The 21,178-nt window shown below is 38.4% G+C and overlaps 3 protein-coding genes across 3 annotated transcripts in view; 2 read left to right on the top strand and 1 right to left on the bottom strand.

Annotated features, from left to right (window-relative positions):
• The window catches only part of LOC133531427 (gastrula zinc finger protein XlCGF57.1-like), a 50,013-nt gene extending 46,499 nt beyond the window's left edge, over nt 1-3,514 (top strand). The window contains exon 5 of the mRNA XM_061869635.1: nt 247-3,514. Within this exon, the coding sequence (XP_061725619.1) occupies nt 247-1,907 (1,661 nt within the window). The 3' untranslated portion in view covers nt 1,908-3,514. The remainder of the gene's footprint in view (nt 1-246) is intronic.
• A 1,897-nt stretch (nt 3,515-5,411) lies between these two features.
• On the bottom strand, nt 5,412-15,759 carry LOC133531451 (gastrula zinc finger protein XlCGF57.1-like). The gene is made up of 4 exons (XM_061869679.1): nt 14,844-15,759; nt 7,793-7,916; nt 7,332-7,397; nt 5,412-6,971 (listed from the first exon to the last, which is right to left on the bottom strand). Exons 1-4 carry the CDS (start codon nt 14,970-14,972, stop codon nt 5,551-5,553), a joined length of 1,740 nt encoding a protein of 579 aa, XP_061725663.1. The 5' UTR covers nt 14,973-15,759; the 3' UTR covers nt 5,412-5,550.
• Nucleotides 8,764-13,300, top strand: LOC133531452 (uncharacterized). The gene is made up of 2 exons (XM_061869680.1): nt 8,764-9,765; nt 13,189-13,300. The coding sequence occupies exons 1-2, from the start codon at nt 8,942-8,944 to the stop codon at nt 13,199-13,201; spliced, it is 837 nt and encodes a 278-aa protein (XP_061725664.1). The 5' UTR covers nt 8,764-8,941; the 3' UTR covers nt 13,202-13,300.
• Nucleotides 15,760-21,178: the final 5,419 nt, after the last annotated feature.

Below are 21,178 nucleotides of genomic sequence, written 5' to 3'. Positions count from 1 at the left end.
TTTAACCCTTAGATGGATGATTCTGAAACAAAACCAGTACCAATCAAGTTCTCTTGACATTAAGACTTTGATGTAAATTCGTAATTTAAAGTGAATTTGGTGTTGTTTTAGTATGAGTATTGATATATTTCATGCATCTAAGTGTTAAATGAACACACACACACAGACATAAAATGTTTTATGTACCCTGAAAGACAACAATGCCTTCAAGTGATAAAGATTTCTTAAACCTCTTTGTTTTCACAGGGCTTTTATTCACCGCACCGACACCCGCCGCGGCGGACCTCGTGTCCGAGTCTGAAGCCGAAGACGAGCCGAACAAGTGTCAAGAATGTGACAAAACCTTCGACAATGAAGAGAGTCTCAAGAGACACAAGTTCGCTGTTCATGCTAAAGACGAAATTCCCGTTCCTACTGAAATAATTCATACATGCAAATTCTGTTGTCAGTGGTTCACGGAAAAAAGCAAACTACTTAGACACATGGAGGTTCATAAAGTCTCACCAAACGAGACTATCGACGGTCCTTACTCTTGCGACATTTGTGACAAACATTTTGCAGAGGAAGCTCACTTAAAGGAGCATGAGCAAGACCACACAGTCTATAGAACACATAGACTGCCGTCTACAGAATCCATCGGAGATGATCATGATATTCATGATGATGGCTATGATCGTGACAATAGTCCACTTTCACATCTGGTCGCAAGAAGAGAGAAAAAGGGAATAAAGAAAAAGGATAAAGGATCTTCTTGCAAATTGTGCAAGGAACACGAGCCCAAAAAAAGTTACCCGTGTGACTTGTGCGACAAAAGTTTCAGAAGTAGTAACGGTTTAAAATCGCATATGATGGGTCACACGGGAGAAAGACCTCACGTGTGTCAAGTATGCCAGAAGGCATTTAAACATAAGAGTCACTTAAAGTTTCATCTTCAAATTCATAATGAGAATAGGCAATACCCATACTCTTGTGAAGTATGCGGAAAGAGATTTACATATAAATCTGCGTTGACTGGCCACTTGCGGTCACACACGGGAGAAAAACCTTATTCCTGTGATCTTTGTAAAAAGAAATTTGCACTTAAGAGCACTTTAAATGCTCATTTACGCTATCACAGAGGAGAAAAACCTTTCTCTTGTGATATTTGTAAAAAATCTTTTGCGTTTAGGTACACTTTACAAGCTCATGAACGTTTTCATGCGGGGATAAAAGAACATCAATGTCATATATGCCAGAAGCAATTTACTTTAAAACGTACTTTAGACAAGCATTTACTCTCTCATACTGAAATGGGTATGCCAGGTCACGGCAGGCCGGAAGAAAGTTTCTGTTGCGAAGTATGTGGACGGCGATTCCGGCAAAAAAGTTATCTGGCGCGGCACTTAAAGGGTCACATGGGAGTGAAGCCACATGCTTGTGATGTATGTAACAAACGATTCACCGAGAAAAGTAGCTTAAAGGCTCACAAGAAAATACACACTGGTGATAAACCTTACTGTTGCGAAATATGTCGGAAGCGTTTCGGGCTGAAAGCTACATTGAAGAACCACATGGTCGTACACACTGGACAAAAACCACACGCGTGCAGAATATGCCATAAACAGTTTTCTTATAAATGTGCTTTGACCGTTCATTTAAAATCAGTTCACTTCAGAGAAAGACCTCACACTTGCCACATTTGCAAGAGAACATTTGCGTTGATATCTACTTTGAAAATACATATATTGAGTCACACGGGAGTAAAACCTTTCTCGTGTCACATATGTGGTAAGTCATTTGCTGTGAAATATGCTTTAAAGAAACATCTAGCAACGCACAGTGGCGGAAATAGCTCGAACAACCGCGCGAATGCTGTAAATCGGGCGACTTCTCATTATCGCCCATTTCTGACACACCCTATGAATTAGGAATAAATGAAGGTAGTATTTCTTACGTAAAGACATGTCGCACGATGTGTACTATCGCAGTAGGTAAGTTAGTGATAGAAAAATGTCTAGTTGAAGATACAAACCATGGCAATTGTATAGTTTTCAATCTTTATCCTCCTAAGGCCCATGGCCCTATTTATAGTACAGTGTAAGTGCGATTAAATTGAAATCGTTTCCAATTGGAACGGAGTTACATTTGTTTTGCTTCGTTTAATTTTCAAAGAAAACAAAAACAAAACTAATTTCCTACAATATAGGTTAAATGTTCACTGGCAAAGTTTGGAAATTTTAGTGTATGGCTGGGCCTTAGGAAGTAAAACCGGGTCTCGTTTTTAGAGGTAAGTAGAAATTAGACCAATGTTGGTAATCAGAGATTGCTTTAGTTCATAAGATATATAATGTATTCTCGCAGTAGGATATTCTCTCTTTAAATGTATTATATTGAAAGCTGTCGCTTTAGTCGTATTTAAACCCCCAACCCTAGCTGCTGACATAAGTTTGACGTGTGTACTTGTATGTATGTTTAAGAATAAAAGATTTCTGCGTTGTACAGTCAGTTGCAGAGATAAAGTAACCCCTCCATAGAAGTTTATATGAAAAAAAGGTACTTTTTCTCTGCGTCTGACCGTACAACTGACCTTCCTACCCCTTCCCTAGCGTCCCAAAGTCCTATTAGTGGTATACACGAAGTCCAATGATTTTTTTTTTAATTATTATTATAGTATTTTTCAAGCAGGAAGGGTGCGCTGATAGAGGTCAATTCAATATAATTTTGCGAGAATTTGTTTTTAAGTTATAAATTATATGTAGATGAGACCTGTCAACGTACGCATCGTGTTTGATAAATACTATAAATATAGAACAGTTTTTGGTTCTATAATTTTAAAAAGAAACAAATTAAATTTAAATGAAATTTTGTAATACGGATCGCTAGATTTTAAGCATGAAACTACTGGTAGAGCTATTGAGTCATCCCTTTGGGTATTGGAGACTACGCTGAAACTAAGTGACTTTAATAGGTGATAATTTAAGCTAAAAATATCAAATCAATCGAGAATTTTTAACAGTTACTTGATATTATATATAGTTATTTATTCGTTTTTTCTTTACAACTGTATTTTTTATGATTTTATACACTTTCCCAGTCACCTTTTAATATGTTTGTTAAGATATATTTTGCTTTATACGGCACGATTGAGCCTTGACCCACGATTTTAGTAGCCCAAACATATACGCATCATTGGGGGTTTTTAGAAATTTTCATTTACAATTGTCATAAGTAATTATGAGAAGAAAACTAACGTACTTGATTACTTGGGCCCATTTCTCGAACGGTATTAGTCTAATATTATAAGTGTGTTGCCATGGTAACATATTCGTCTTGACAGTTCGTAGACTAATAATATTACTCTAATATCTTTCGAGAAATGGGCTCATGCATTGTAGTATTAGTATATTAATGTAAATGTCCCAATATTTGACACCTGTATTGCTATGAATTAAGGTTGAAGATGGCAACTATTCGGGCGGATTCATTGGGACATAGACGTTATTTTTAACAATAAAAGTTATTCTTATTTCAATGATTCAGTGTTTTCATTTGTAACCTATTTTCTCCAGCGAAGTCCTCACTACGTCAGTTATGGGAAGGGTCTTTTAGATTTCAGTACTTAAACGAATGCTTTGTCAACAAATCACTTGGATGTGTCATTTATGCAATTTTGAAGGTTGCTTTGCTTTTTAAACCATTTTTGAAGTGAAAACTTCTTTAGCGGCGCTGTGCACTTTTTGTGATGGGCAAAAATGTTAAACTCGTGTCAGGGGTCACGTGACCGTCAGATTGAAAATTCGTAAGACGAACATGTGACATTATGGTGATGTGCAAATTGAATGTCATCGAAGCCTGGTTACTTTTGAAAAATTGTATCTCATTCAAGTGTGACATTTTATTTTCTTCATAATCAAAGTGCTGTCAAAACGATTACAGAGGTTTAATCTTTGTTAATTGTGTTGTATTGTATGTGTTGTTGGGTGTCCATGATTGTAGAAACTCAAATTTTTCCTTACCGAAAAGTTAAATAACAGAAAAGCCAATAACTACTTTTCACGTCCACGGTCTTATGGCGTTATTCATACACGCGCTCCATGCCTGAATTAGCTATTAATCGTCTTTTTTAATCTGTAATTTTGACTTATGTACTTGTAAGAAAAAAGATTAAAACATATATTAACTAATTGAGGCTCGTACACTTTTTTAAAGGCGTGTTAACTAGTCATGCCAACAGCGCCATGAATACCTATGTATAGGTGTTTTGGCGGACGATGTCAAAGTAACCTTCACACCATAAAGTAATGTTTACATTAACTCGCTTGCGCCCGTGACCATAGCGCGTAGCGTGAGTCACGTTTTGTTTTATAACGTAAAGCGTTCAAAGGGTTAAGAAGTGGGTATATATGCCCCGGCTATAAGTATAATGTCACTGCCCAAAATGCTAAGTGGGTGCAAACATAGCGTGGACAATCCAGAAACAAACATATTCGCCGCAGCACCAGCAGATCCTGGACCGCAACAGTCAGCAAATGTAAGTACGTAGGTATTTCAAGTTAAGCATACGTAAATCAAGTTTTTTTTTTAATTACAAACTGACCAATGCGCTGACCATAGTCTCACCTGATGAAGAGTGACGACGTACAAAAATAAGTACTTACTTCACTGGCTCAGTGATCCAAACAAGATCTTAGCCTCTGAAACAAGAGAGCGCCACTCTGCCCTATCCTGCCTTCATGCCAGTTGGGTATTCCGAGGGCGGACAGGTCTAAATAGGGCTTCGTCACTCCAGCGGTATCTGGGACGCTCGCACGAATGCACATACGCTTTTACACAGTGGGTTTAACATAAATATACAGGTTGTCCCATAAATAGTACATCAAACTGACACTGGAGGTACAACAAACCAGACTAAGAGGAAGAGGATCAAAACTAGCTTAACATAACCTCAGTAAAAGTTGCACGGTTATCGAGTTTTAACCGATTCAACTTTTTATTAATTTTGCCCTTTTCTATCACTGACGGTGCCAGTATTCACTTTGAAAGCTCTCAATGTTAGTTTTTTTTAAATGTTTATGGTGTCAAGACTAGTTGATTAAAAGTGGCATCGTCGTACTGGCACCATAAAACTTTGAAAGGCTGCATTTTTTAAATGGTAAAAAAAACAGGTATATGGGGCGATTTGTCGATATATAAAATTCATCGTACTATACGTGGTTAACGGCTCGACTGTACGTGGACAAACACATTGTATATGTCGTAGCCAGATCATAGATATTGATCATTCCATGAAATGTCATTTTAGAACTGATAACTTTATGATACTCGTATGGTTAAATTAGGTTTGACTTGTGCATCATAATCATGATGTGGCCAAACGATCATTTGATGACAGACTCACTTTCTATTAAAATTGACTAATAAAAATACACGAATGCAGTTTCGTTTTAATATATATTAATATTGACAAATCTTACACTCCAACGTCTCCAACTAAAAGATATTTGTGTCTCTCTTATATATATTTTAAAGGATTACATATTTTATAAACAATAAGTATATTTAGGCCAAATTTTACCAAGGATAGCATTTCTCTGTATGTATACGTTTATGCTTTCTAAAACTTGAAGGGTGTGCGAATTTCTTATGGCAAATTTCGCAAGTATGTGGCTTCTCACCAGTGTGAGTACGGTAATGGAACTTCAAGGTAGATAGTACTGTAAATTCTTTATTGCATATGTTGCACGAGTGGGGTTTCTCTCCAGTGTGGATTCGGCTATGGACAATTAAAGCTGACTTATGTGTAAATTGCTTATTACACGTTTCACATGAATGCAATTTAAGCCCATCGTGTGTCAGCATGTGACCTTTTAAATTAGTTTTTGTTCGGAACAGCTTATGACATATTTCGCATGAATAGGATTTTTCTCCTATATGTATTAAATTATGGGCTTTTAGACTACTTTTTTGTGTAAATCGCTTGTTACATGTTTCGCAGACAAATGGTTTCACCCCCTTATGTCCATTAATGTGCACAGTTAGTTGAGTCTCACGTATAAACTGTTTTCCACAAATATCACAACAGAATAGTTTATTTCCCGTGTGCGTAAGAATATGTTTATTCAACGTCCCTTTAAGTGTGAATTGTTTTTTACATAATTCACAAGAGTAAGGCTTTTCTCCTGTATGCACACGTTTGTGTATGTTCAAAGTAAACTGTTCTGAAAATTTCCTTTTACAAATTTCGCAAGTAAACCGATAATTACCTGTATGAATTAACATATGTTTGTTTAATGTGCCCTTTAATGCAAACTGTTTGTTGCATACTTCACAGGAGTGAGATTTTTCTCCAGTGTGGATTAATTTATGTTTAATCAGGTTCGATTGCTGTGAAAACTGCCTTGTACAAATATCACAAGAGAATTGATATCCTCCTGTATGACATTTGAAATGCGCTTTTAAAGTACATTCATATTTAAACCCTTTTTTGCACACTTCACATTTGTAAGGTTTTTCTCTCGTGTGTACGCGCTTATGAATATTTAAGTTATATTGTTTTGTAAATTTTTTGTTGCATGTGTCACAGGAAAATCTCTTGTCCTCGGTGTGACATTTTAAATGGGCGTTTAAATGAAATTTATGTGTGAATTCTTTTTGGCAAATTTGGCATGAATGTCGTTTCTTTCCAGTATGTACTGAGAGATGCCTACCGAGGCAAGATTGTTGTGTAAATTGATTTTCGCATATGTGACAAGAGAGTTTTTCTTCGGCGGAGTGAGTACGTATATGTTTAATTAGATTACATTTTAATTTAAAACATTTGTGACATGTATCACATGTGTGTGTTTTCTTGACTCGAGGGGTGTGATCGAGGTCCTTGGTCTTCTTAGTGATGTGTTGAGCGTAGTTGCGCTGGTGACTCTCGAGGATCTCCTCGTTATCGCACGTTGTATTAATTTTCGATATGAAAGTATCATCCGTACTGTCCAATGACACTAGAAAAAATTTCTTTGTTATATATATGAAAAACAAAGTCCGGAACGCGCTAACGGCCTATATTAATATTTAAATAGTAATAAAATGTAGCTGTGAGACAAAATTTTGTAAGACAAATATAAATAAGAATTTGTCGATCAACAAAGGTCAAAAGAAGTGGTTGCAATTTTTCTAACTTATATGAAAATTTAGGGCATAATACACAGAAAAATGAAGCAATTCAAAATTATTTAATTACATAAAGTGCAACTCAACAGTTAATTGATTAGATTTATATGCAAGTTTATCAAAACTTTTATGTACAGTGTTACACAGGTATACATAAAATGGTGCCGCTACGTAACACACAATTAACTTACACAATGTTGCTTCATCGTTTGTGATAACATCACTGGTGTTTTCCAATTTAACTGCAGATTCTTCATCTAAAACAATGTGAAACATATTATGTAAAAAAATTACTAACTTTTATTTCAAACTATATTATCTCATATTTCCAACTATATTATCTCAATACATGATAACATACAGAACATAATTATATTTTATCCTAAAACTGCTTAGCGCTACTTGCACCACCCCACTAACCTGGGGTTAAGTGGTAAAAATTGGAGTTACCATGGTTACTAGTATAGTTTGACACTGGTTTAACCGCATAACCCCGGGTTAGTCAGATGGTGCAAGTGGCGCTTAAGGTATTATATTCTAATCTTGAGTTTGACTTGCCAGATCCCCAGAGAAACACTAAGTTGCCAAGGACCCAGGCTCCCATAACCCATGGCAAAAAGCAGGGACAACACAACAAAGATGATGAACTAACTTTTAACAAGTAAAGCTGCCTGCAGCTTGGCCTGGCTGCGCTGCACTTTCAGCTTGAAGTTATTTGCATCTCGAAGACACCCCACACACTCCTCACAGATTCCACTGTCACCAACTTGAACTAGCTGAAAATTAGACATTGATTACATTATTGCATTGTATTGTGATATCAACAGTTTTCTGCAACTCATTGACTAGTGACTTATTTTGCTATAATTACAAAATTATCAAGTTTGACTTGACAACTCTAGAACATGGTTGAATGTGAATAATAATGTGACAGCAGCGGTCACTATACCTGCCTGTCACTTTCACACTTACATACTTGTTAGAATGATACAGGCATGGTGACAGGTGATAAAATTGAGACCATGCTACAGCCGCAGGACAGAGAAGGCAAAGATACTAGATAGGTTCACCAACCACCAACATCTGTTAGGGCATGACAAATAAAGAGGAAATTTGTATTTCATTTATTTAATAAGCAGGCAGGCAGTTATGATAACTGATATGACCTGATAAAGATAGTTATCATGAACGAGTAGTAGATATAATATGCTTGTCTAATTTATTTTTAAACTGGTTCACATTTTGTGCTAAAACCACATCTTCTGGGAGTTTGTTCCAAGCCCTCACCACTCGATTGCTGAAAAAGTGTTTGTGTGGGTTACTGTGGGACCTATGCCTTTCTAGCTTTAAGTGATGACATCTCAGACAATTGTTGTTGTTGCTCTTGAACATCTCTTGAAATTCCTTGAGGTCATAGTACCCAGATAGTATCTTGTACGTCTCTATTAGGTCTCCGGCTCTCTCTCTCTCTCTATTATTTCTTGTATTTAAAGCTTTTTTCAATGCACTATAGTTGTATGTAAGTAAATAGACTTGTTTAAGATGTATGTCGCGAATAGGTATAAGGAATGTATAAACTAAACGTGTAAATAGATAGCTGTAATTTCTGTATTATTTTGTTGTGGTGTATTTGCATGTGTGCGTCCGCGCGCACACAGGCGCGGCTACTTGTAATGTACAAAAACCAGTAATAAACGAGCATCTATCAGATCCGGTTGTTTCACTAAAGTACTTGTAGACACCTCACTGGCGACGATCCGTGACTTACCCGCGTGTGTATTTAAAATAATTGTTATTTATAATGGCTACTACTTTTATCGGAAATTTAAGTCATTTTGACCATAACACCCAAGAATGGGAAATTTTCAGTAGTCGTTTGAAGCAGTTCATTGTTTTAAACCAAATTAAAGATGAGATGAGACAGGCAGTGCTACTGACACATCTGCATGACGATACATACCGGCTGTTGAAGAACCTTGTGTACCCGAGTAAGGTAGAAGAGGTCGGGTACGACGAGTTGTTGAGGGTGCTCGACGGTCATTTTACTCCGAAGAGGTGTACCTTCGCTGATAAGACCAAATTCTACGAGGCTATGCGTGACGTGGGGGAGAGTGTCGAGAAGTGGGCGGCTAGGATCAGAGGACTCGCCGTACACTGCGAGTTTGGAAACTCGCTGGACATGCTGCTGCGGGACAAGTTCGTGCTGGGGCTACGCGCCGGCAAGGAGCGCGAGCGACTCTTCGAGCAGGACGCCACCACGCTCACGCTGGCGAAGGCGATGGAGCTGGCACAGCAGACGGAGTGCGCGCAGAAGGCACGCGCCGATGCAGTGGCCGTGGCCGTGAAGCAGGAGCCGGTGTACCGGGCGGGCGCGCAGCCGTCCGCCGGCCGCCGGGACCCCGAGGCGAGGACCTGCTCGGTGTGCGGTATGAGGAGCCACGACGAGAGTAGGTGCCGATATAAGTCCTACCGGTGCCAGCTGTGTGGTGAAAAGGGACACCTCAAGAAAGTGTGTACTTCCAAGAAGCAGTCCAAGAGTCGTGTGAACAATGTTGAAGCGACAGAGTTCTCGGTAGAAGGTGGGGACTGCGATAATTGCAAGGAGTGTAAACTTCTAAGTTTAAGGTACGTTAATTATAAACCAATATTACTTAATGTATCTATTAATAACCTTGAATTGAACATGGAACTGGACTCGGGCTCCGGTGCTACCATTATTAACGATAAATTATACAGGAAAATATTCCCTAATGTATCATTATATAAAAGTGATTTAAAAATGTGTCTATACAATTATCATAAAATAACGCCAATAGGTTTTTTCGTTGCGAAAGTAAAGTTTATGTTAAAAGACCGATTTTTGAAAATTTATGTTATAGAAAACGGCGGCCCGCCATTATTGGGCCGTGATTTTATGGCGAAGTTTAATTTGTCATTCACTGTAGATAACAAATTTGTTACAGATGTAAAAATTAATCAGAGCTCGAGTGAGGTAACAAGGTTATTAGAACAATTTAGGAGTTTATTCGAAGAAGGGTTGGGCAAATTTAATAAGTTCAAAGTACACTTGCAATTGAAAGAGAACGTTAAACCTAAGTTTTTCAAACCGCGGTCAGTTCCGTTTGCTCTAAAAAAACGGGTAGAGGAAGAAATCGACCGGCTGGTAGATTTAGGTATACTCGTACCGGTTAATTTTTCTGAATACGCAACGCCTATTGTGCCTGTTTTGAAGGAAAATGGCAAGGTCAAAATTGCAGGCGATTTCTCTGTCACGTTAAATAAAGACATGGTTATCGATAAGTATCCGATGCCGCGTATAGAGGAGGTGTTTGCTAAACTAGGCGGTGGTGAAAGTTACACGAAACTAGACCTTAGCAACGCGTACAATCAGTTCGTTTTGTCTGATAGCTCTCAGGCGCTTACGACCATTAGCACTACAAAAGGTCTTTACAAATATACTAGGCTAGTTTATGGTCTCGCCAACGGCCCGGCTATTTTTCAACGCGCTATGGAGTCACTGTTGGTAGGTATTGACGGAGTCAGCTGTTGGTTGGACGACGTGTGTGTGACGGGACCGACGAACGAGATTCATTTGGCGCGATTGCGAGAGGTTTTGTCTAGGTTTAGTGATGCAGGTTTAAAGTTACAGAAAGAGAAATGTGTTTTCTTAGGTAGTAGTGTAACTTATTTAGGCTACGTTATTAATAAAAACGGCTTACGAACGTCTCAAAAAAAGGTGGAAGCTATTCATAAGGCACCAAGGCCGACTAATGTAACGGAGGTAAAGAGTTTTTTAGGACTCGTAAATTATTACCGTAGTTTCATTCCGAACGCATCGAACATGTTAAGTCCGTTACACGAACTACTGCGCGCGGAGGCAAAATGGGAGTGGGGACGTTCACAGGAGGAGGCGTTTCAGGCAGTCAAAAGGGAGTTAGGCTCTGAGCGCGTGTTGGCTCATTTTGACCCGGAGGCTCAGCCAGTGCTCAGTGTGGATGCAGGACCTGGGGGGTTAGGTGCCCTTCTGGCACAACGCGACCCGGCAACCGGTGCCGAGCTCCCACTCGCGTTCGCCTCGCGCGCGCTCAACGCTAGCGAGAGGAACTACAGTCAACTTCAGAAAGAAGCCGCGGCCATCATTTTTGGTGTTAAAAAGTTCCACCAGTATCTATATGGCAGGCAAGATCCGTTCATTTTAAAAACCGACCATAGGCCTTTGTTGTCCATTTTCGGCAAAAATAGCGGCATTCCTGTCATGACCGCTTCCCGGCTACAGCGATATGCAATTATTTTATCAGCGTATAATTATAAGGTTCAGTATATAAGCAGTGCGAATAATCTCGTAGCTGATTATTTTTCTCGTGCGCCGTTGCCTAACATGAACAATGATGAGCATAACGAAGATTACGATGACGTGTCTTATTTAAACTTTTTAGACGACAGTGTGACTCCCGTGACAGCTGATAAAATAAGACAAGCTACCGGAAATGACCCTACACTAAAAAAAGTTTTTAGGTATATGAGTCTCGGTTGGCCGCGAAAGATAAGCTGTGCATCTATTGTACCTTATTTTAGATGCAAAGCCGACTTACAAATAGATCATGGTATTCTTTTCCGTGGTCACAGGGTGGTTATTCCGACAATATTTCGAGATCAGCTGTTACGTGAATTACATACCGGACATTTAGGTATTGTCAAGACGAAAAGCATCGCGCGCGGTAAGATGTGGTGGCCTAACATTGATGGCGATATCGAGCGCTGGATCGGCTCATGCGCCGCCTGCGTGGCCGTGCGCGCCGCCCCTCCCCGCGCCGCTCCCGCGCCTTGGCCGCGTCCTCCGTCTGCCTGGTACCGGGTACATATCGATTACATGTCTATTCATCAGAAAGTGTACCTAATTGTCATTGACGCATATAGCAAATGGTTAGAGTGTCTTTTGATGGACAAAGGTACTACTACTCGAGCGCTGATATGTAAACTTAAGGAAATATTTTCCAGATTTGGCGTACCGAATGTCATTGTATCCGACAATGATATTAAAATTAATTCGGCCGAATTTAATTCTTTTTGTGCAATGAATGGCATTCGTTACGTCACTTCTCCAGTTTATCACGCGGCCAGCAATGGTCAGGCCGAAAATTCTGTGAAAACATGTAAAAAGATGATTAAATGTATAGATAAAACAGATAAGTCAAAAGTTGAGGATAAACTAATGGGCTTATTATTCGAGTACCGTAATACTCCCCATTGTTCTACGGGCCAAACTCCAGCGAGTTTGATGATGGGCCGTAATTTAAGATCACGGCTAGATCTTGTGATACCAGATGTTAATAAAACTAAAGACAATATTGACAAATGTGTTATAGACAATTGTAGAAAATTCAATATCGGGGATCAAGTATGGGTTAAATGGTTTACTGAAAAAAAAGAGATCTGGGTTTTAGGCACTATTCAAAATAAAATTGGTAACCGAATGTTTTTGATTTATGTGCATACTAAAAATACTGTATGTAGACGCCACGTAGATCAAATGCTTATGTATACAGGTGGTGAATTTGACGTTATTAATGAAACCGAGGATGCCGGGGCTGACGAGGACTCGTGGTCGCCACCGCTCGAGCCGCCGCCAGCTCCGGCTGGTTCCGCGCCCCCGGCGGCGTGCGTGAACCCTCCGCAATCCTCCCTCCGGGCTGACAGTCCCCTACAGGCGGATGTTCAGCCGCGTGACGTAGTGAGCGATGAGTACGATACCGGGCTTTCCGGGGAGGAGGAGGAAGTAGAGGAGCGTGAGGGGTCGCGCGCGCCGGCCGCGGTGGTTCCGGAGGCCGCGGAGGCCGCGGTCGCACCTGCCGCGGAGGTGGCGCCCGCGCCCGCCGACGCACGGTTGCCGCCGCCGCTTCCGACAATTACTAGACCGAATTTAAGGCCTAGAGATAAAAATATTAGTTACAAGTGTTAATGTTATTATGTGGTTTAGTTATGTGTGTGTTAGTTATTATACACCTTATGTAGTGTTAAGTACTGATGTATTGTTTATTCTATTGGCAGGTCTTACAATTAACGGTGGAGAAATGTGGTGTATTTGCATGTGTGCGTCCGCGCGCACACAGGCGCGGCTACTTGTAATGTACAAAAACCAGTAATAAACGAGCATCTATCAGATCCGGTTGTTTCACTAAAGTACTTGTAGACACCTCAATATTTTTATGTGTTTTTATTGATCTATTTTTTGTCTCATTTGTTTTTACGTGTATAATTTACCTACTGTGTTAGATATATAAGCTTTACAAATGCCTAGGTTAAGTATAAAATGTCCAAATACCTAAATATGTATGTAATAGCGTAAGCTGATTAGCTAATAAATGAATAGTACACTCTGCATCTAACACCCACGTGACATATGGGCGTCTATAAATTAACGCCAAGTCGGGCCACATTCATTCCACTTTCCACTTCCATCACTTAACATCACAATAAGAGGTGCTACCTCAACACTACCCAGTGTTCTTTTACAATCAAAGTATGTGTTTTTAATCTCCCAAAACACTACCCGGTAATGGTACTTGGCGGTATGCGGTAAAGGTTTCCAGTCTTCAGGCAGCACGTTCCAGCTTCGAGTCTTCGAGCGTCCCGTGTGCTATCGGCGGGCTTCTTTCTTCAGCAACCCTATGAGTCTACGCTCCACAATGTGGAAACTATTATTCAAATATTTCAATATAATTTATTAAAATGAAATAGGCACACTCATAAAAATGAAGTATCAATGGAATTGCCAAGTTAATCTAATGATGGAGACCAAAGATCTGCAGATGTATAGGAACTTCAACTCAAACTCATCAGGTTTAAAATCTTTAGAATTGAGTCAATAGCTGGGTGCACACAGAGCGAGAATACACGCGAGGCAATTTCCTCACGCACAATACGGCCGGTGTGGACCCGTCTAATAAATAAAAAGACATTCTGTTATTATTAAAATTAAAACAGTTAGCTTAGCCGTTTTGGTGGTTACACTGCTGTGCTGCGTGCGTAAAAATGTGTAGGTATGTGTGGGTTTTTAGAGATGTGGACTGTAATTAAAAATTCGAGCTTTCCCTTCGTTTCAATCTGTGTCGTATCTTGACCTGATAACCAACATAAAGAATAAAAACGTATTCTGTTCATTTTAGGTATTGTTACTCCTTTCAAGTAAAATTAAAATTGTAAGAAATGTTGATAGTTTATCGATATGATTTTATCGACATGACCACAGCAAGCTTGTTACACTTTGTTATTCATACATAAAAACCAAGTGGTTACAGTGACAGCTGACCTTCGCTTCATCTTTTGAATCTCATATATATCTATGGTTAAATGTCTACTGGAGCGATAAAGAGGCTGAATAACGAAACTTCGATGTTCGCCATAGGCCCTCTGAGCTTCTTCATTTGTAAAATTGTGCCCCATGAAATATTCTCCACTGACAACCAGTTTGGCCTAGTGGATAGTGAAGCCGATGGTCCCGGGATCAAATCCTGGTAAGGGCATTTATTTGTGTGATGAGCATGGATATTTGTTCCTGAGTCATGGGTGTTTTCTATGTATTTAAGTATTTATAAATATTTATATATATCGTTGTCTAAGTACCCTCAACACAAGCCTTATTGAGCTTACTGTGGGACTTAGTCAATTTGTGTAATAATGTCTCTAGAGTTCACTTTACTTACATGTATATTGAAGCACTCTTTAAGCATATCTGAATATATCTCCGTTTTATCGAGATGTGTGTACACTATAGTCAGGCCTTTGTCCGGGGACTGCTGTAAGCAGCAGCGACACGAATGCAGCACGTCCATTACGGAGTTTCTTTTAAATTATTCAAAACTCATCCAGTTGACATTAATTTTTTCAATTCAATTTTGCGTGTTATGGCTCCATGAAGATGTTATTCTGCCCATGTCGAGGTTGGATAAGACACGGCTAGTATATGAAACATTCCATATTTCGATAATAGTGTTGTATTGTATCCGATCAATCTGCAATAACTAACTATTAAATTAACCATTGAAATAATCAATTTTTCGTGTTATGGCTCCATCAAGCTGTTGATGATTCTGCCAATGTCGAGTTTGGATAAGACACGGTTATGAATCTTATCATATTACGGTCATAGACAGTGTTCGGTGGAGTATCCGATAAACCGGTTAAGATTTTTGGCACAATAGACACTTATTTTGACAGTGACAGTTTACTGACAGCTGACAGCAGTTTTTTTAAGATTTTTCCAGATCATGACAGGATAGCTCTAGTGGCAATTACATCCACGCTTCCCGATGTCGGAACCGAAATCAGACCCAAAAAAAAAACAAAAATTTATTCTGCAAGTAGGCCTCAAGGGCTCTTTTACAAATCAATAGAACATTTATAGTAACATCATATAGTGACATGAAAAATACATAACAACATTTATAAATAATCCAGCCAATACCTAGGTAAACATGACATTATAATAATCTTAAAATAAATAATTACTACAATACAATAGAGATGTATAGTCTCTATGGTTAAAAACACATTAAATCTGGAGATGTAAAAGGTCCCCAATGACAGAGTACTAATACTAATAAGATTTGGAAGTGTAAAGTCTCTCCAAGTGTCAAAATAAAATTTATACTGAATAAATACATCGCGTCTGGTCTGGACTGTTAAGCAAGCAGTCGCATAAACTAATGCTACAGAATACATAACGAGTATGTACCAAGTCAAGTATATTATACAATATGACAGAGACGTATAGTCTCCACAGTTAATACATTAAGTTTGAAGATGTATATGTATGTTAATAATAATACTCAATAATAATGACATTAATAAGATTTGGAGGTGTAAAGGTTCTCCAAATGTCAAAGAATAAAAAAAATAAAAAATTGTATGAAATACATGTCTCACATCAAGAGACGTACATAATCTTGAACAGCTAGAAACAACAGCGCCATATGCCTCTCCGGGACACTGCACGCAAAACTATTACAGCTTTTGAGACTGGATACTTGGCCATAATTCCGTGTCTCCCAAGTAGTCATCTATTTTATAGTATCCCTTTTTGAGAAGTGCATTTTTGACGTATTGCTTGAATGAAGTATAGGGCAGGTTCTGTGCCTCTAAGGGTACTTTGTTATAAAATGTTACACAGTTTCCCATGAACGATTTTTTAACTTTGTGTAGACGAAACTTGGAGACTACTAACTTATGTTTATTTCGTGTATTATAACTATGGATATCAGACAGTTTCTTAAAGGACTTTATATTCTTATGCGTATACATTATCACATCTAGTATGTATTTTGAAGCTACTGTGAGAATATCTATTTCCTTGAATCGTTCTCTCAGTGAGTCACGAGAAGCCATGTTATAAATAGATCTGATTGCTCTCTTCTGAAGAACGAAGATGGTTTCTATGTCAGCTGCTTTGCCCCACGCCAGTATGCCATAAGACATAATACTGTGAAAGTAACTGAAGTAAATTAGGCGAGCTGTGTCCACGTCAGTAAACTGCCTGATTCTTCTTGCTGCATACGCGGCAGAGCTCAACCTTTTCGCCAGGGCAGATATGTGAGGGGCCCATTGCAGATTACTATCTAAAGTAAGGCCCAGAAAAACCGTATTCTCGACAAGGTCCAGTGTTTCGCCATTTAATGTGATGATAGTTTCAGATTTCCTTACATTCGGCAGCGAAAATTTAGATTTTTTTCGCATTAAGAAGTACCTAAGTTATTTGCTGTGAACCATTCTAGTACCTTTTTCAAAGTTTCATTGACTTGGCTATAATCGCTCAGTTTCCTGTCAACTTTGAAAATTAGTGAGGTGTCATCAGCAAATAAGACTATCTCACATTTATATTTTACAAGTTTCGGCAGATCATTTATATATACAAGGAAGAGAAAAGGTCCCAAAATTGAACCCTGTGGAACTCCGAGCTTTACAGTCATTCCAGTAGACTCTGTTCAGTGCCGGATTAACCCTTAAGCAAAATAAGCACTTGCTTAGGGCAGAGGGGTGTCACTACGCAGTTTAGGTATATTTGGCCGGCGCGCCTCCCGGGCAGGCGTATAGCAGCGGGCTGCTGCTCGGCACGATCACGATAGTCGTGTCACGTGGCGCTCGCGCAAATTTGAAAATACACCATGGATTCGAAACCTACATCTCGATCTAATCCGTATAAAAGATATTGTTCTGTTTACTGATGTCTGAATAAACGGAAGAACAAGGAAGCAGATATAACATTTTTTAAATATTCTGGACGATATTGAAAGTTAAGTCATTTTGATGAATTTAAACTTTAAACCATAACATCTCATTAATCAAATTCGATAACATTTTGATTCGTTTTGTTTGCATAAAACTAAAGCGCTTTAGACCAAATTAAAATGAATTATGCATTCCTAAGCTTAAACTAGGTAAATACCTACTTCTAAGAATTTTTCAATAGCCTGGGTGGGTAAGGTCTATTAAGCACCTACTAAATTATTCCTACAATGACGATAGATGGACCATCAGAGCAATAAAATGGTTTGGACCACGGGGCACGCGAGCCAGAGCACGTCCGCGCGCCAGGTGGGCGGACGAGATAGTAGCGACAGCAGGGCAAAGGTGGCTCGATACAGCCATAGACAGAGATACATGGAACACTGGGGGAGGCTTTTACCCAGAAGGGGTCCACACACCTATAACTTCATTTTAGTTCGTATATTTTTTCTTTAATACTTAATTTTTATTTTCTATTTATGTTAAATGTATATTTTTCTTTTTATTACCTGTATATTGTTGTGTGTGGAACTAAATAAAGCTTTTTATTATTATTATAAATTATTCCTTATGAATAACTTATATCAACAACAATGTATCACAGAATGTTAAACAAGAAGGTACCTATAATTACGTCGTCAAGTAGGTTGATGATTGATATAGTCTAAGAGCTAGTGACCTTTTCTCGAATCGTACTTTCTTTTCAACAATTTCGACATTCACACAACAAAACATATTTTTCACCGCACCCGCTCGTAAAGGCTGATTTTACCGTTTAAAAACAATGAGTAAAGTTGCATTTTATCCTCTAGAGAGTTAAAGTAATTAGATTTTGATTTGTTGTTCACGCGTTAATTAGCTTGTTGGATAGACTAATAATACTTAAACGATTATTTTGAATAATAAATAATTAATATTTATTACATGTAATAAGAATTGTTGCAATGAAATCAGATTGTAGTTTCCTCGCATAGGTGTGGTTAAATAGTTATTTATTAAACAAGGGGGCAAAGTTGTTGTTTAACTTCTTGTGATTATATTGAGACCCGAGGCAGCGAAAGATTTCAAAATTGATCCACGAGCGTAGCGAGTGGTTCAAATAGTGGAATTTTAAGCGTGCGAGGGCCTCGAAGCACGAGAGGTTGAACAAATTTTGGCGCCGAGTGCCTTCTCAGGAAATAAATGAGTACGTTCAAAAATTAGGGATTGCATTTACACACAATTTTAAGCACTATTAACACGGAAATCCTCGAAGTGAAATATTTCAATTACTGTAAGTGATTCATTTACGTAGGTAATTCCCATGTTCGTGTTTCCCTGCGGACTATTTATTAAGATTGTATATTTTCGACTCTTGAGATTTGATAATCGAACTTTTAAATTGGGGATAAATCAATTAAATAATACTTAAAAGTAAAACAATTAAAAGATAATGTTGTAATAAACACAGTTCATTTTTGTACCTATTTGTATTTTATTTCGTTACAAATACCCAGTTAAACGCCCATCGGTCCAATAAACTAACTTAACAATTAACATAATTAAGTTGCCAGCTCTTAGACTATGATTATGGCGCGTCGTCTTGGAAGCAAGCGTAAAGGCGGCGGCGCCCGATCGGTTCGCATTTCTTCTTTGGTTCCCGGAGTCCTTACTTAGTAAGAGTTAAAATAAACATCCTTAATTTATTGAATATTGGTGCTCAGAAACAATATTAGGAACTGACCGACATATACTTCCGTGGGAATCAGACATACTATCTCCGGATAAAAAAATTATGTTTACAGAATCAACGTTTGTAATTCCTACCTACATAATTATTTACCTTAAAAATAATCAGTAGGTATAAGTATAAAAACTTGTCAAGTGACAAACCCTGTGCCGGCACTCACAGCTGGGTCATAAAACTGCGGCTCGCAAAGAAGATTCACGGTTCGTGCGCGGTTATAAGTTTCAATTTTGCTTGCAGGCGGCGAGTATAGGTATAATTTTATACCTAAATATGACTTTTGTGAAGGAGTGAATTTTCTGTACGGTAGTACTATTAGTTATTCTGTGGTTATGCCATATTTTTTTTGAAGTTCCTTTAATGGTACTACCAGCTAATACTTCTTACAGCATTTTTAATCTTTCCTTATCTATTGGTATTCTTTTTGTTTGAACCTTCTCTGGTCGTATATTTTCGAGGCATGATTTCCTAAAACTATAAAAAATTACAGCTCTATGAAACGTTTTGTTCATAACTAGGTAGACTTGATCCCTTTAGGGGTGACATGTTCCCGAGATCATGCAATCAGTTACCTTCTTAACTCACTCGGATAATATAATGAAAAAGCACGAGTGCTAGGTATAATATACTGAAAAAATCGGCCAAGAGCATGTCGGGCCACGCTCAGTGTAGGGTTCCGTAGTTACTTTTCCGTCACAATAAGCTAAACTGGAGCTTAAAGTACAGTAAATTGTTAGCCAAGGGATGAAACGGTACCTTTCACGCGAGTTAAACAAATAGGCAAATTTGCATAATCAATACCTAATTAAAGTAAGTAAGTCTTTTTACTATGAAGGGGAAACTTTTTGCGATAACTCAAAAACAGCTAAACTGATCATGTCCGCTATAGTTTTCATTTAATGTCTTTCTTAAGCTATACTTCCACAATTTTTTTCATATTTTTTGGACCTATGGTTCACACATTTTTTTTTTCTTTCGGAGCGATTATCTCCGAATATATTCACTTTATCAAAAAATGTTTGTTGAAGACCCGTATTAGTTTTAAAAGACCTTTCCAACGATACCCCACACTGTAGGATTGAAGCAAAAAAAAAAAATCTTCCCCACTTTACGTGTAGGGGAGGTACCCTCAAAAAAATTAAATTTTTAGATTTTATTGTATGACATTGTCGGCTTTATTGATTTTTATATCCATGCCGAATTTCAGCTTTCTAGCAATAACGACCACGGAGCAAAGCCTCGGACAGACAGACAGACAGACGAACATGGCGAAACTATAAGGGTTCCTAGTTGACTACGGAACCCTAAAAAAGCACGCGTGTTTAGTATCTAGGATTATAAGCCAAAAATCGGTGGAATAAAAACGCCGTTTTGAGCAAGTGTGTTGAAAAATTATTAAAGCTTAGATATGTACAATTATTGACTTGTAAAATTTGTCTTTCATCAATAAAACATCTGAATCTGTCTTTTATTTGCCAGATAGGTAAATGAATACCGCAGCCTTGCCTTGCTCAAGAGTCAATTAAGACTTGATACAAAATCTTAACGACCCGTGACGAATCTTTTTGCGCCTAGCGAGCTCATAATTAGAAATATTAAGTAGGTAATATAATATTACTGTCGAATGCAGCGAACGAAAAAAGTCGAATACCATTAACTAAGGTCAAAAATTACAAAAAAAAAACCGACCAAGTGCAAGTCGGACTCGCGCACGAAGGGTTCCATACCGATTTATAAAAACGGCAAAAAAATTATGTTTGTTGTATGGGAGCCCCCCTTAAATATTTATTTTATTCTGTTTTTAGTATTATAGCGGCAACAGATATACATCATCTGTAGAAATTTCAACTGGCTAACTATCACGGTTAATGAGATACAGCCTGGTGACAAACGGACGGACGGACAGCGAAGTCTCAGTAATAGGGTCCCGTTTGACCCTTTGGGTACGGAACCCTAAAACGTGTTCTACATAAGTACAATATGACAGTATGATGAAACCTGATTACGTGCTCAACCAAAACAGGCCAATAG

The sequence above is a fragment of the Cydia pomonella genome, chromosome 25 (genome assembly GCF_033807575.1).
Source record: "Cydia pomonella isolate Wapato2018A chromosome 25, ilCydPomo1, whole genome shotgun sequence".
NCBI classification, from domain to species: Eukaryota; Metazoa; Arthropoda; class Insecta; order Lepidoptera; family Tortricidae; genus Cydia; species Cydia pomonella.
This window is presented reverse-complemented; position numbering and strand designations above follow the sequence as displayed.

Coding starts and splice junctions, on each gene's coding strand:
- LOC133531452 (XM_061869680.1), top strand. CDS start 8,942: ATGGCTACTACTTTTATCGGAAATTTAAGTCATTTTGACCATAACACC.
- LOC133531451 (XM_061869679.1), bottom strand. CDS start 14,972: ATGGACGTGCTGCATTCGTGTCGCTGCTGCTTACAGCAGTCCCCGGAC. Junction 7,917..14,843: donor AAGAGTGCTTCAATATACAT/GTAAGTAAAGTG, acceptor TCTAATTTTCAG/CTAGTTCAAGTTGGTGACAG. Junction 7,398..7,792: donor GGCAGCTTTACTTGTTAAAA/GTTAGTTCATCA, acceptor ACATTGTTTTAG/ATGAAGAATCTGCAGTTAAA.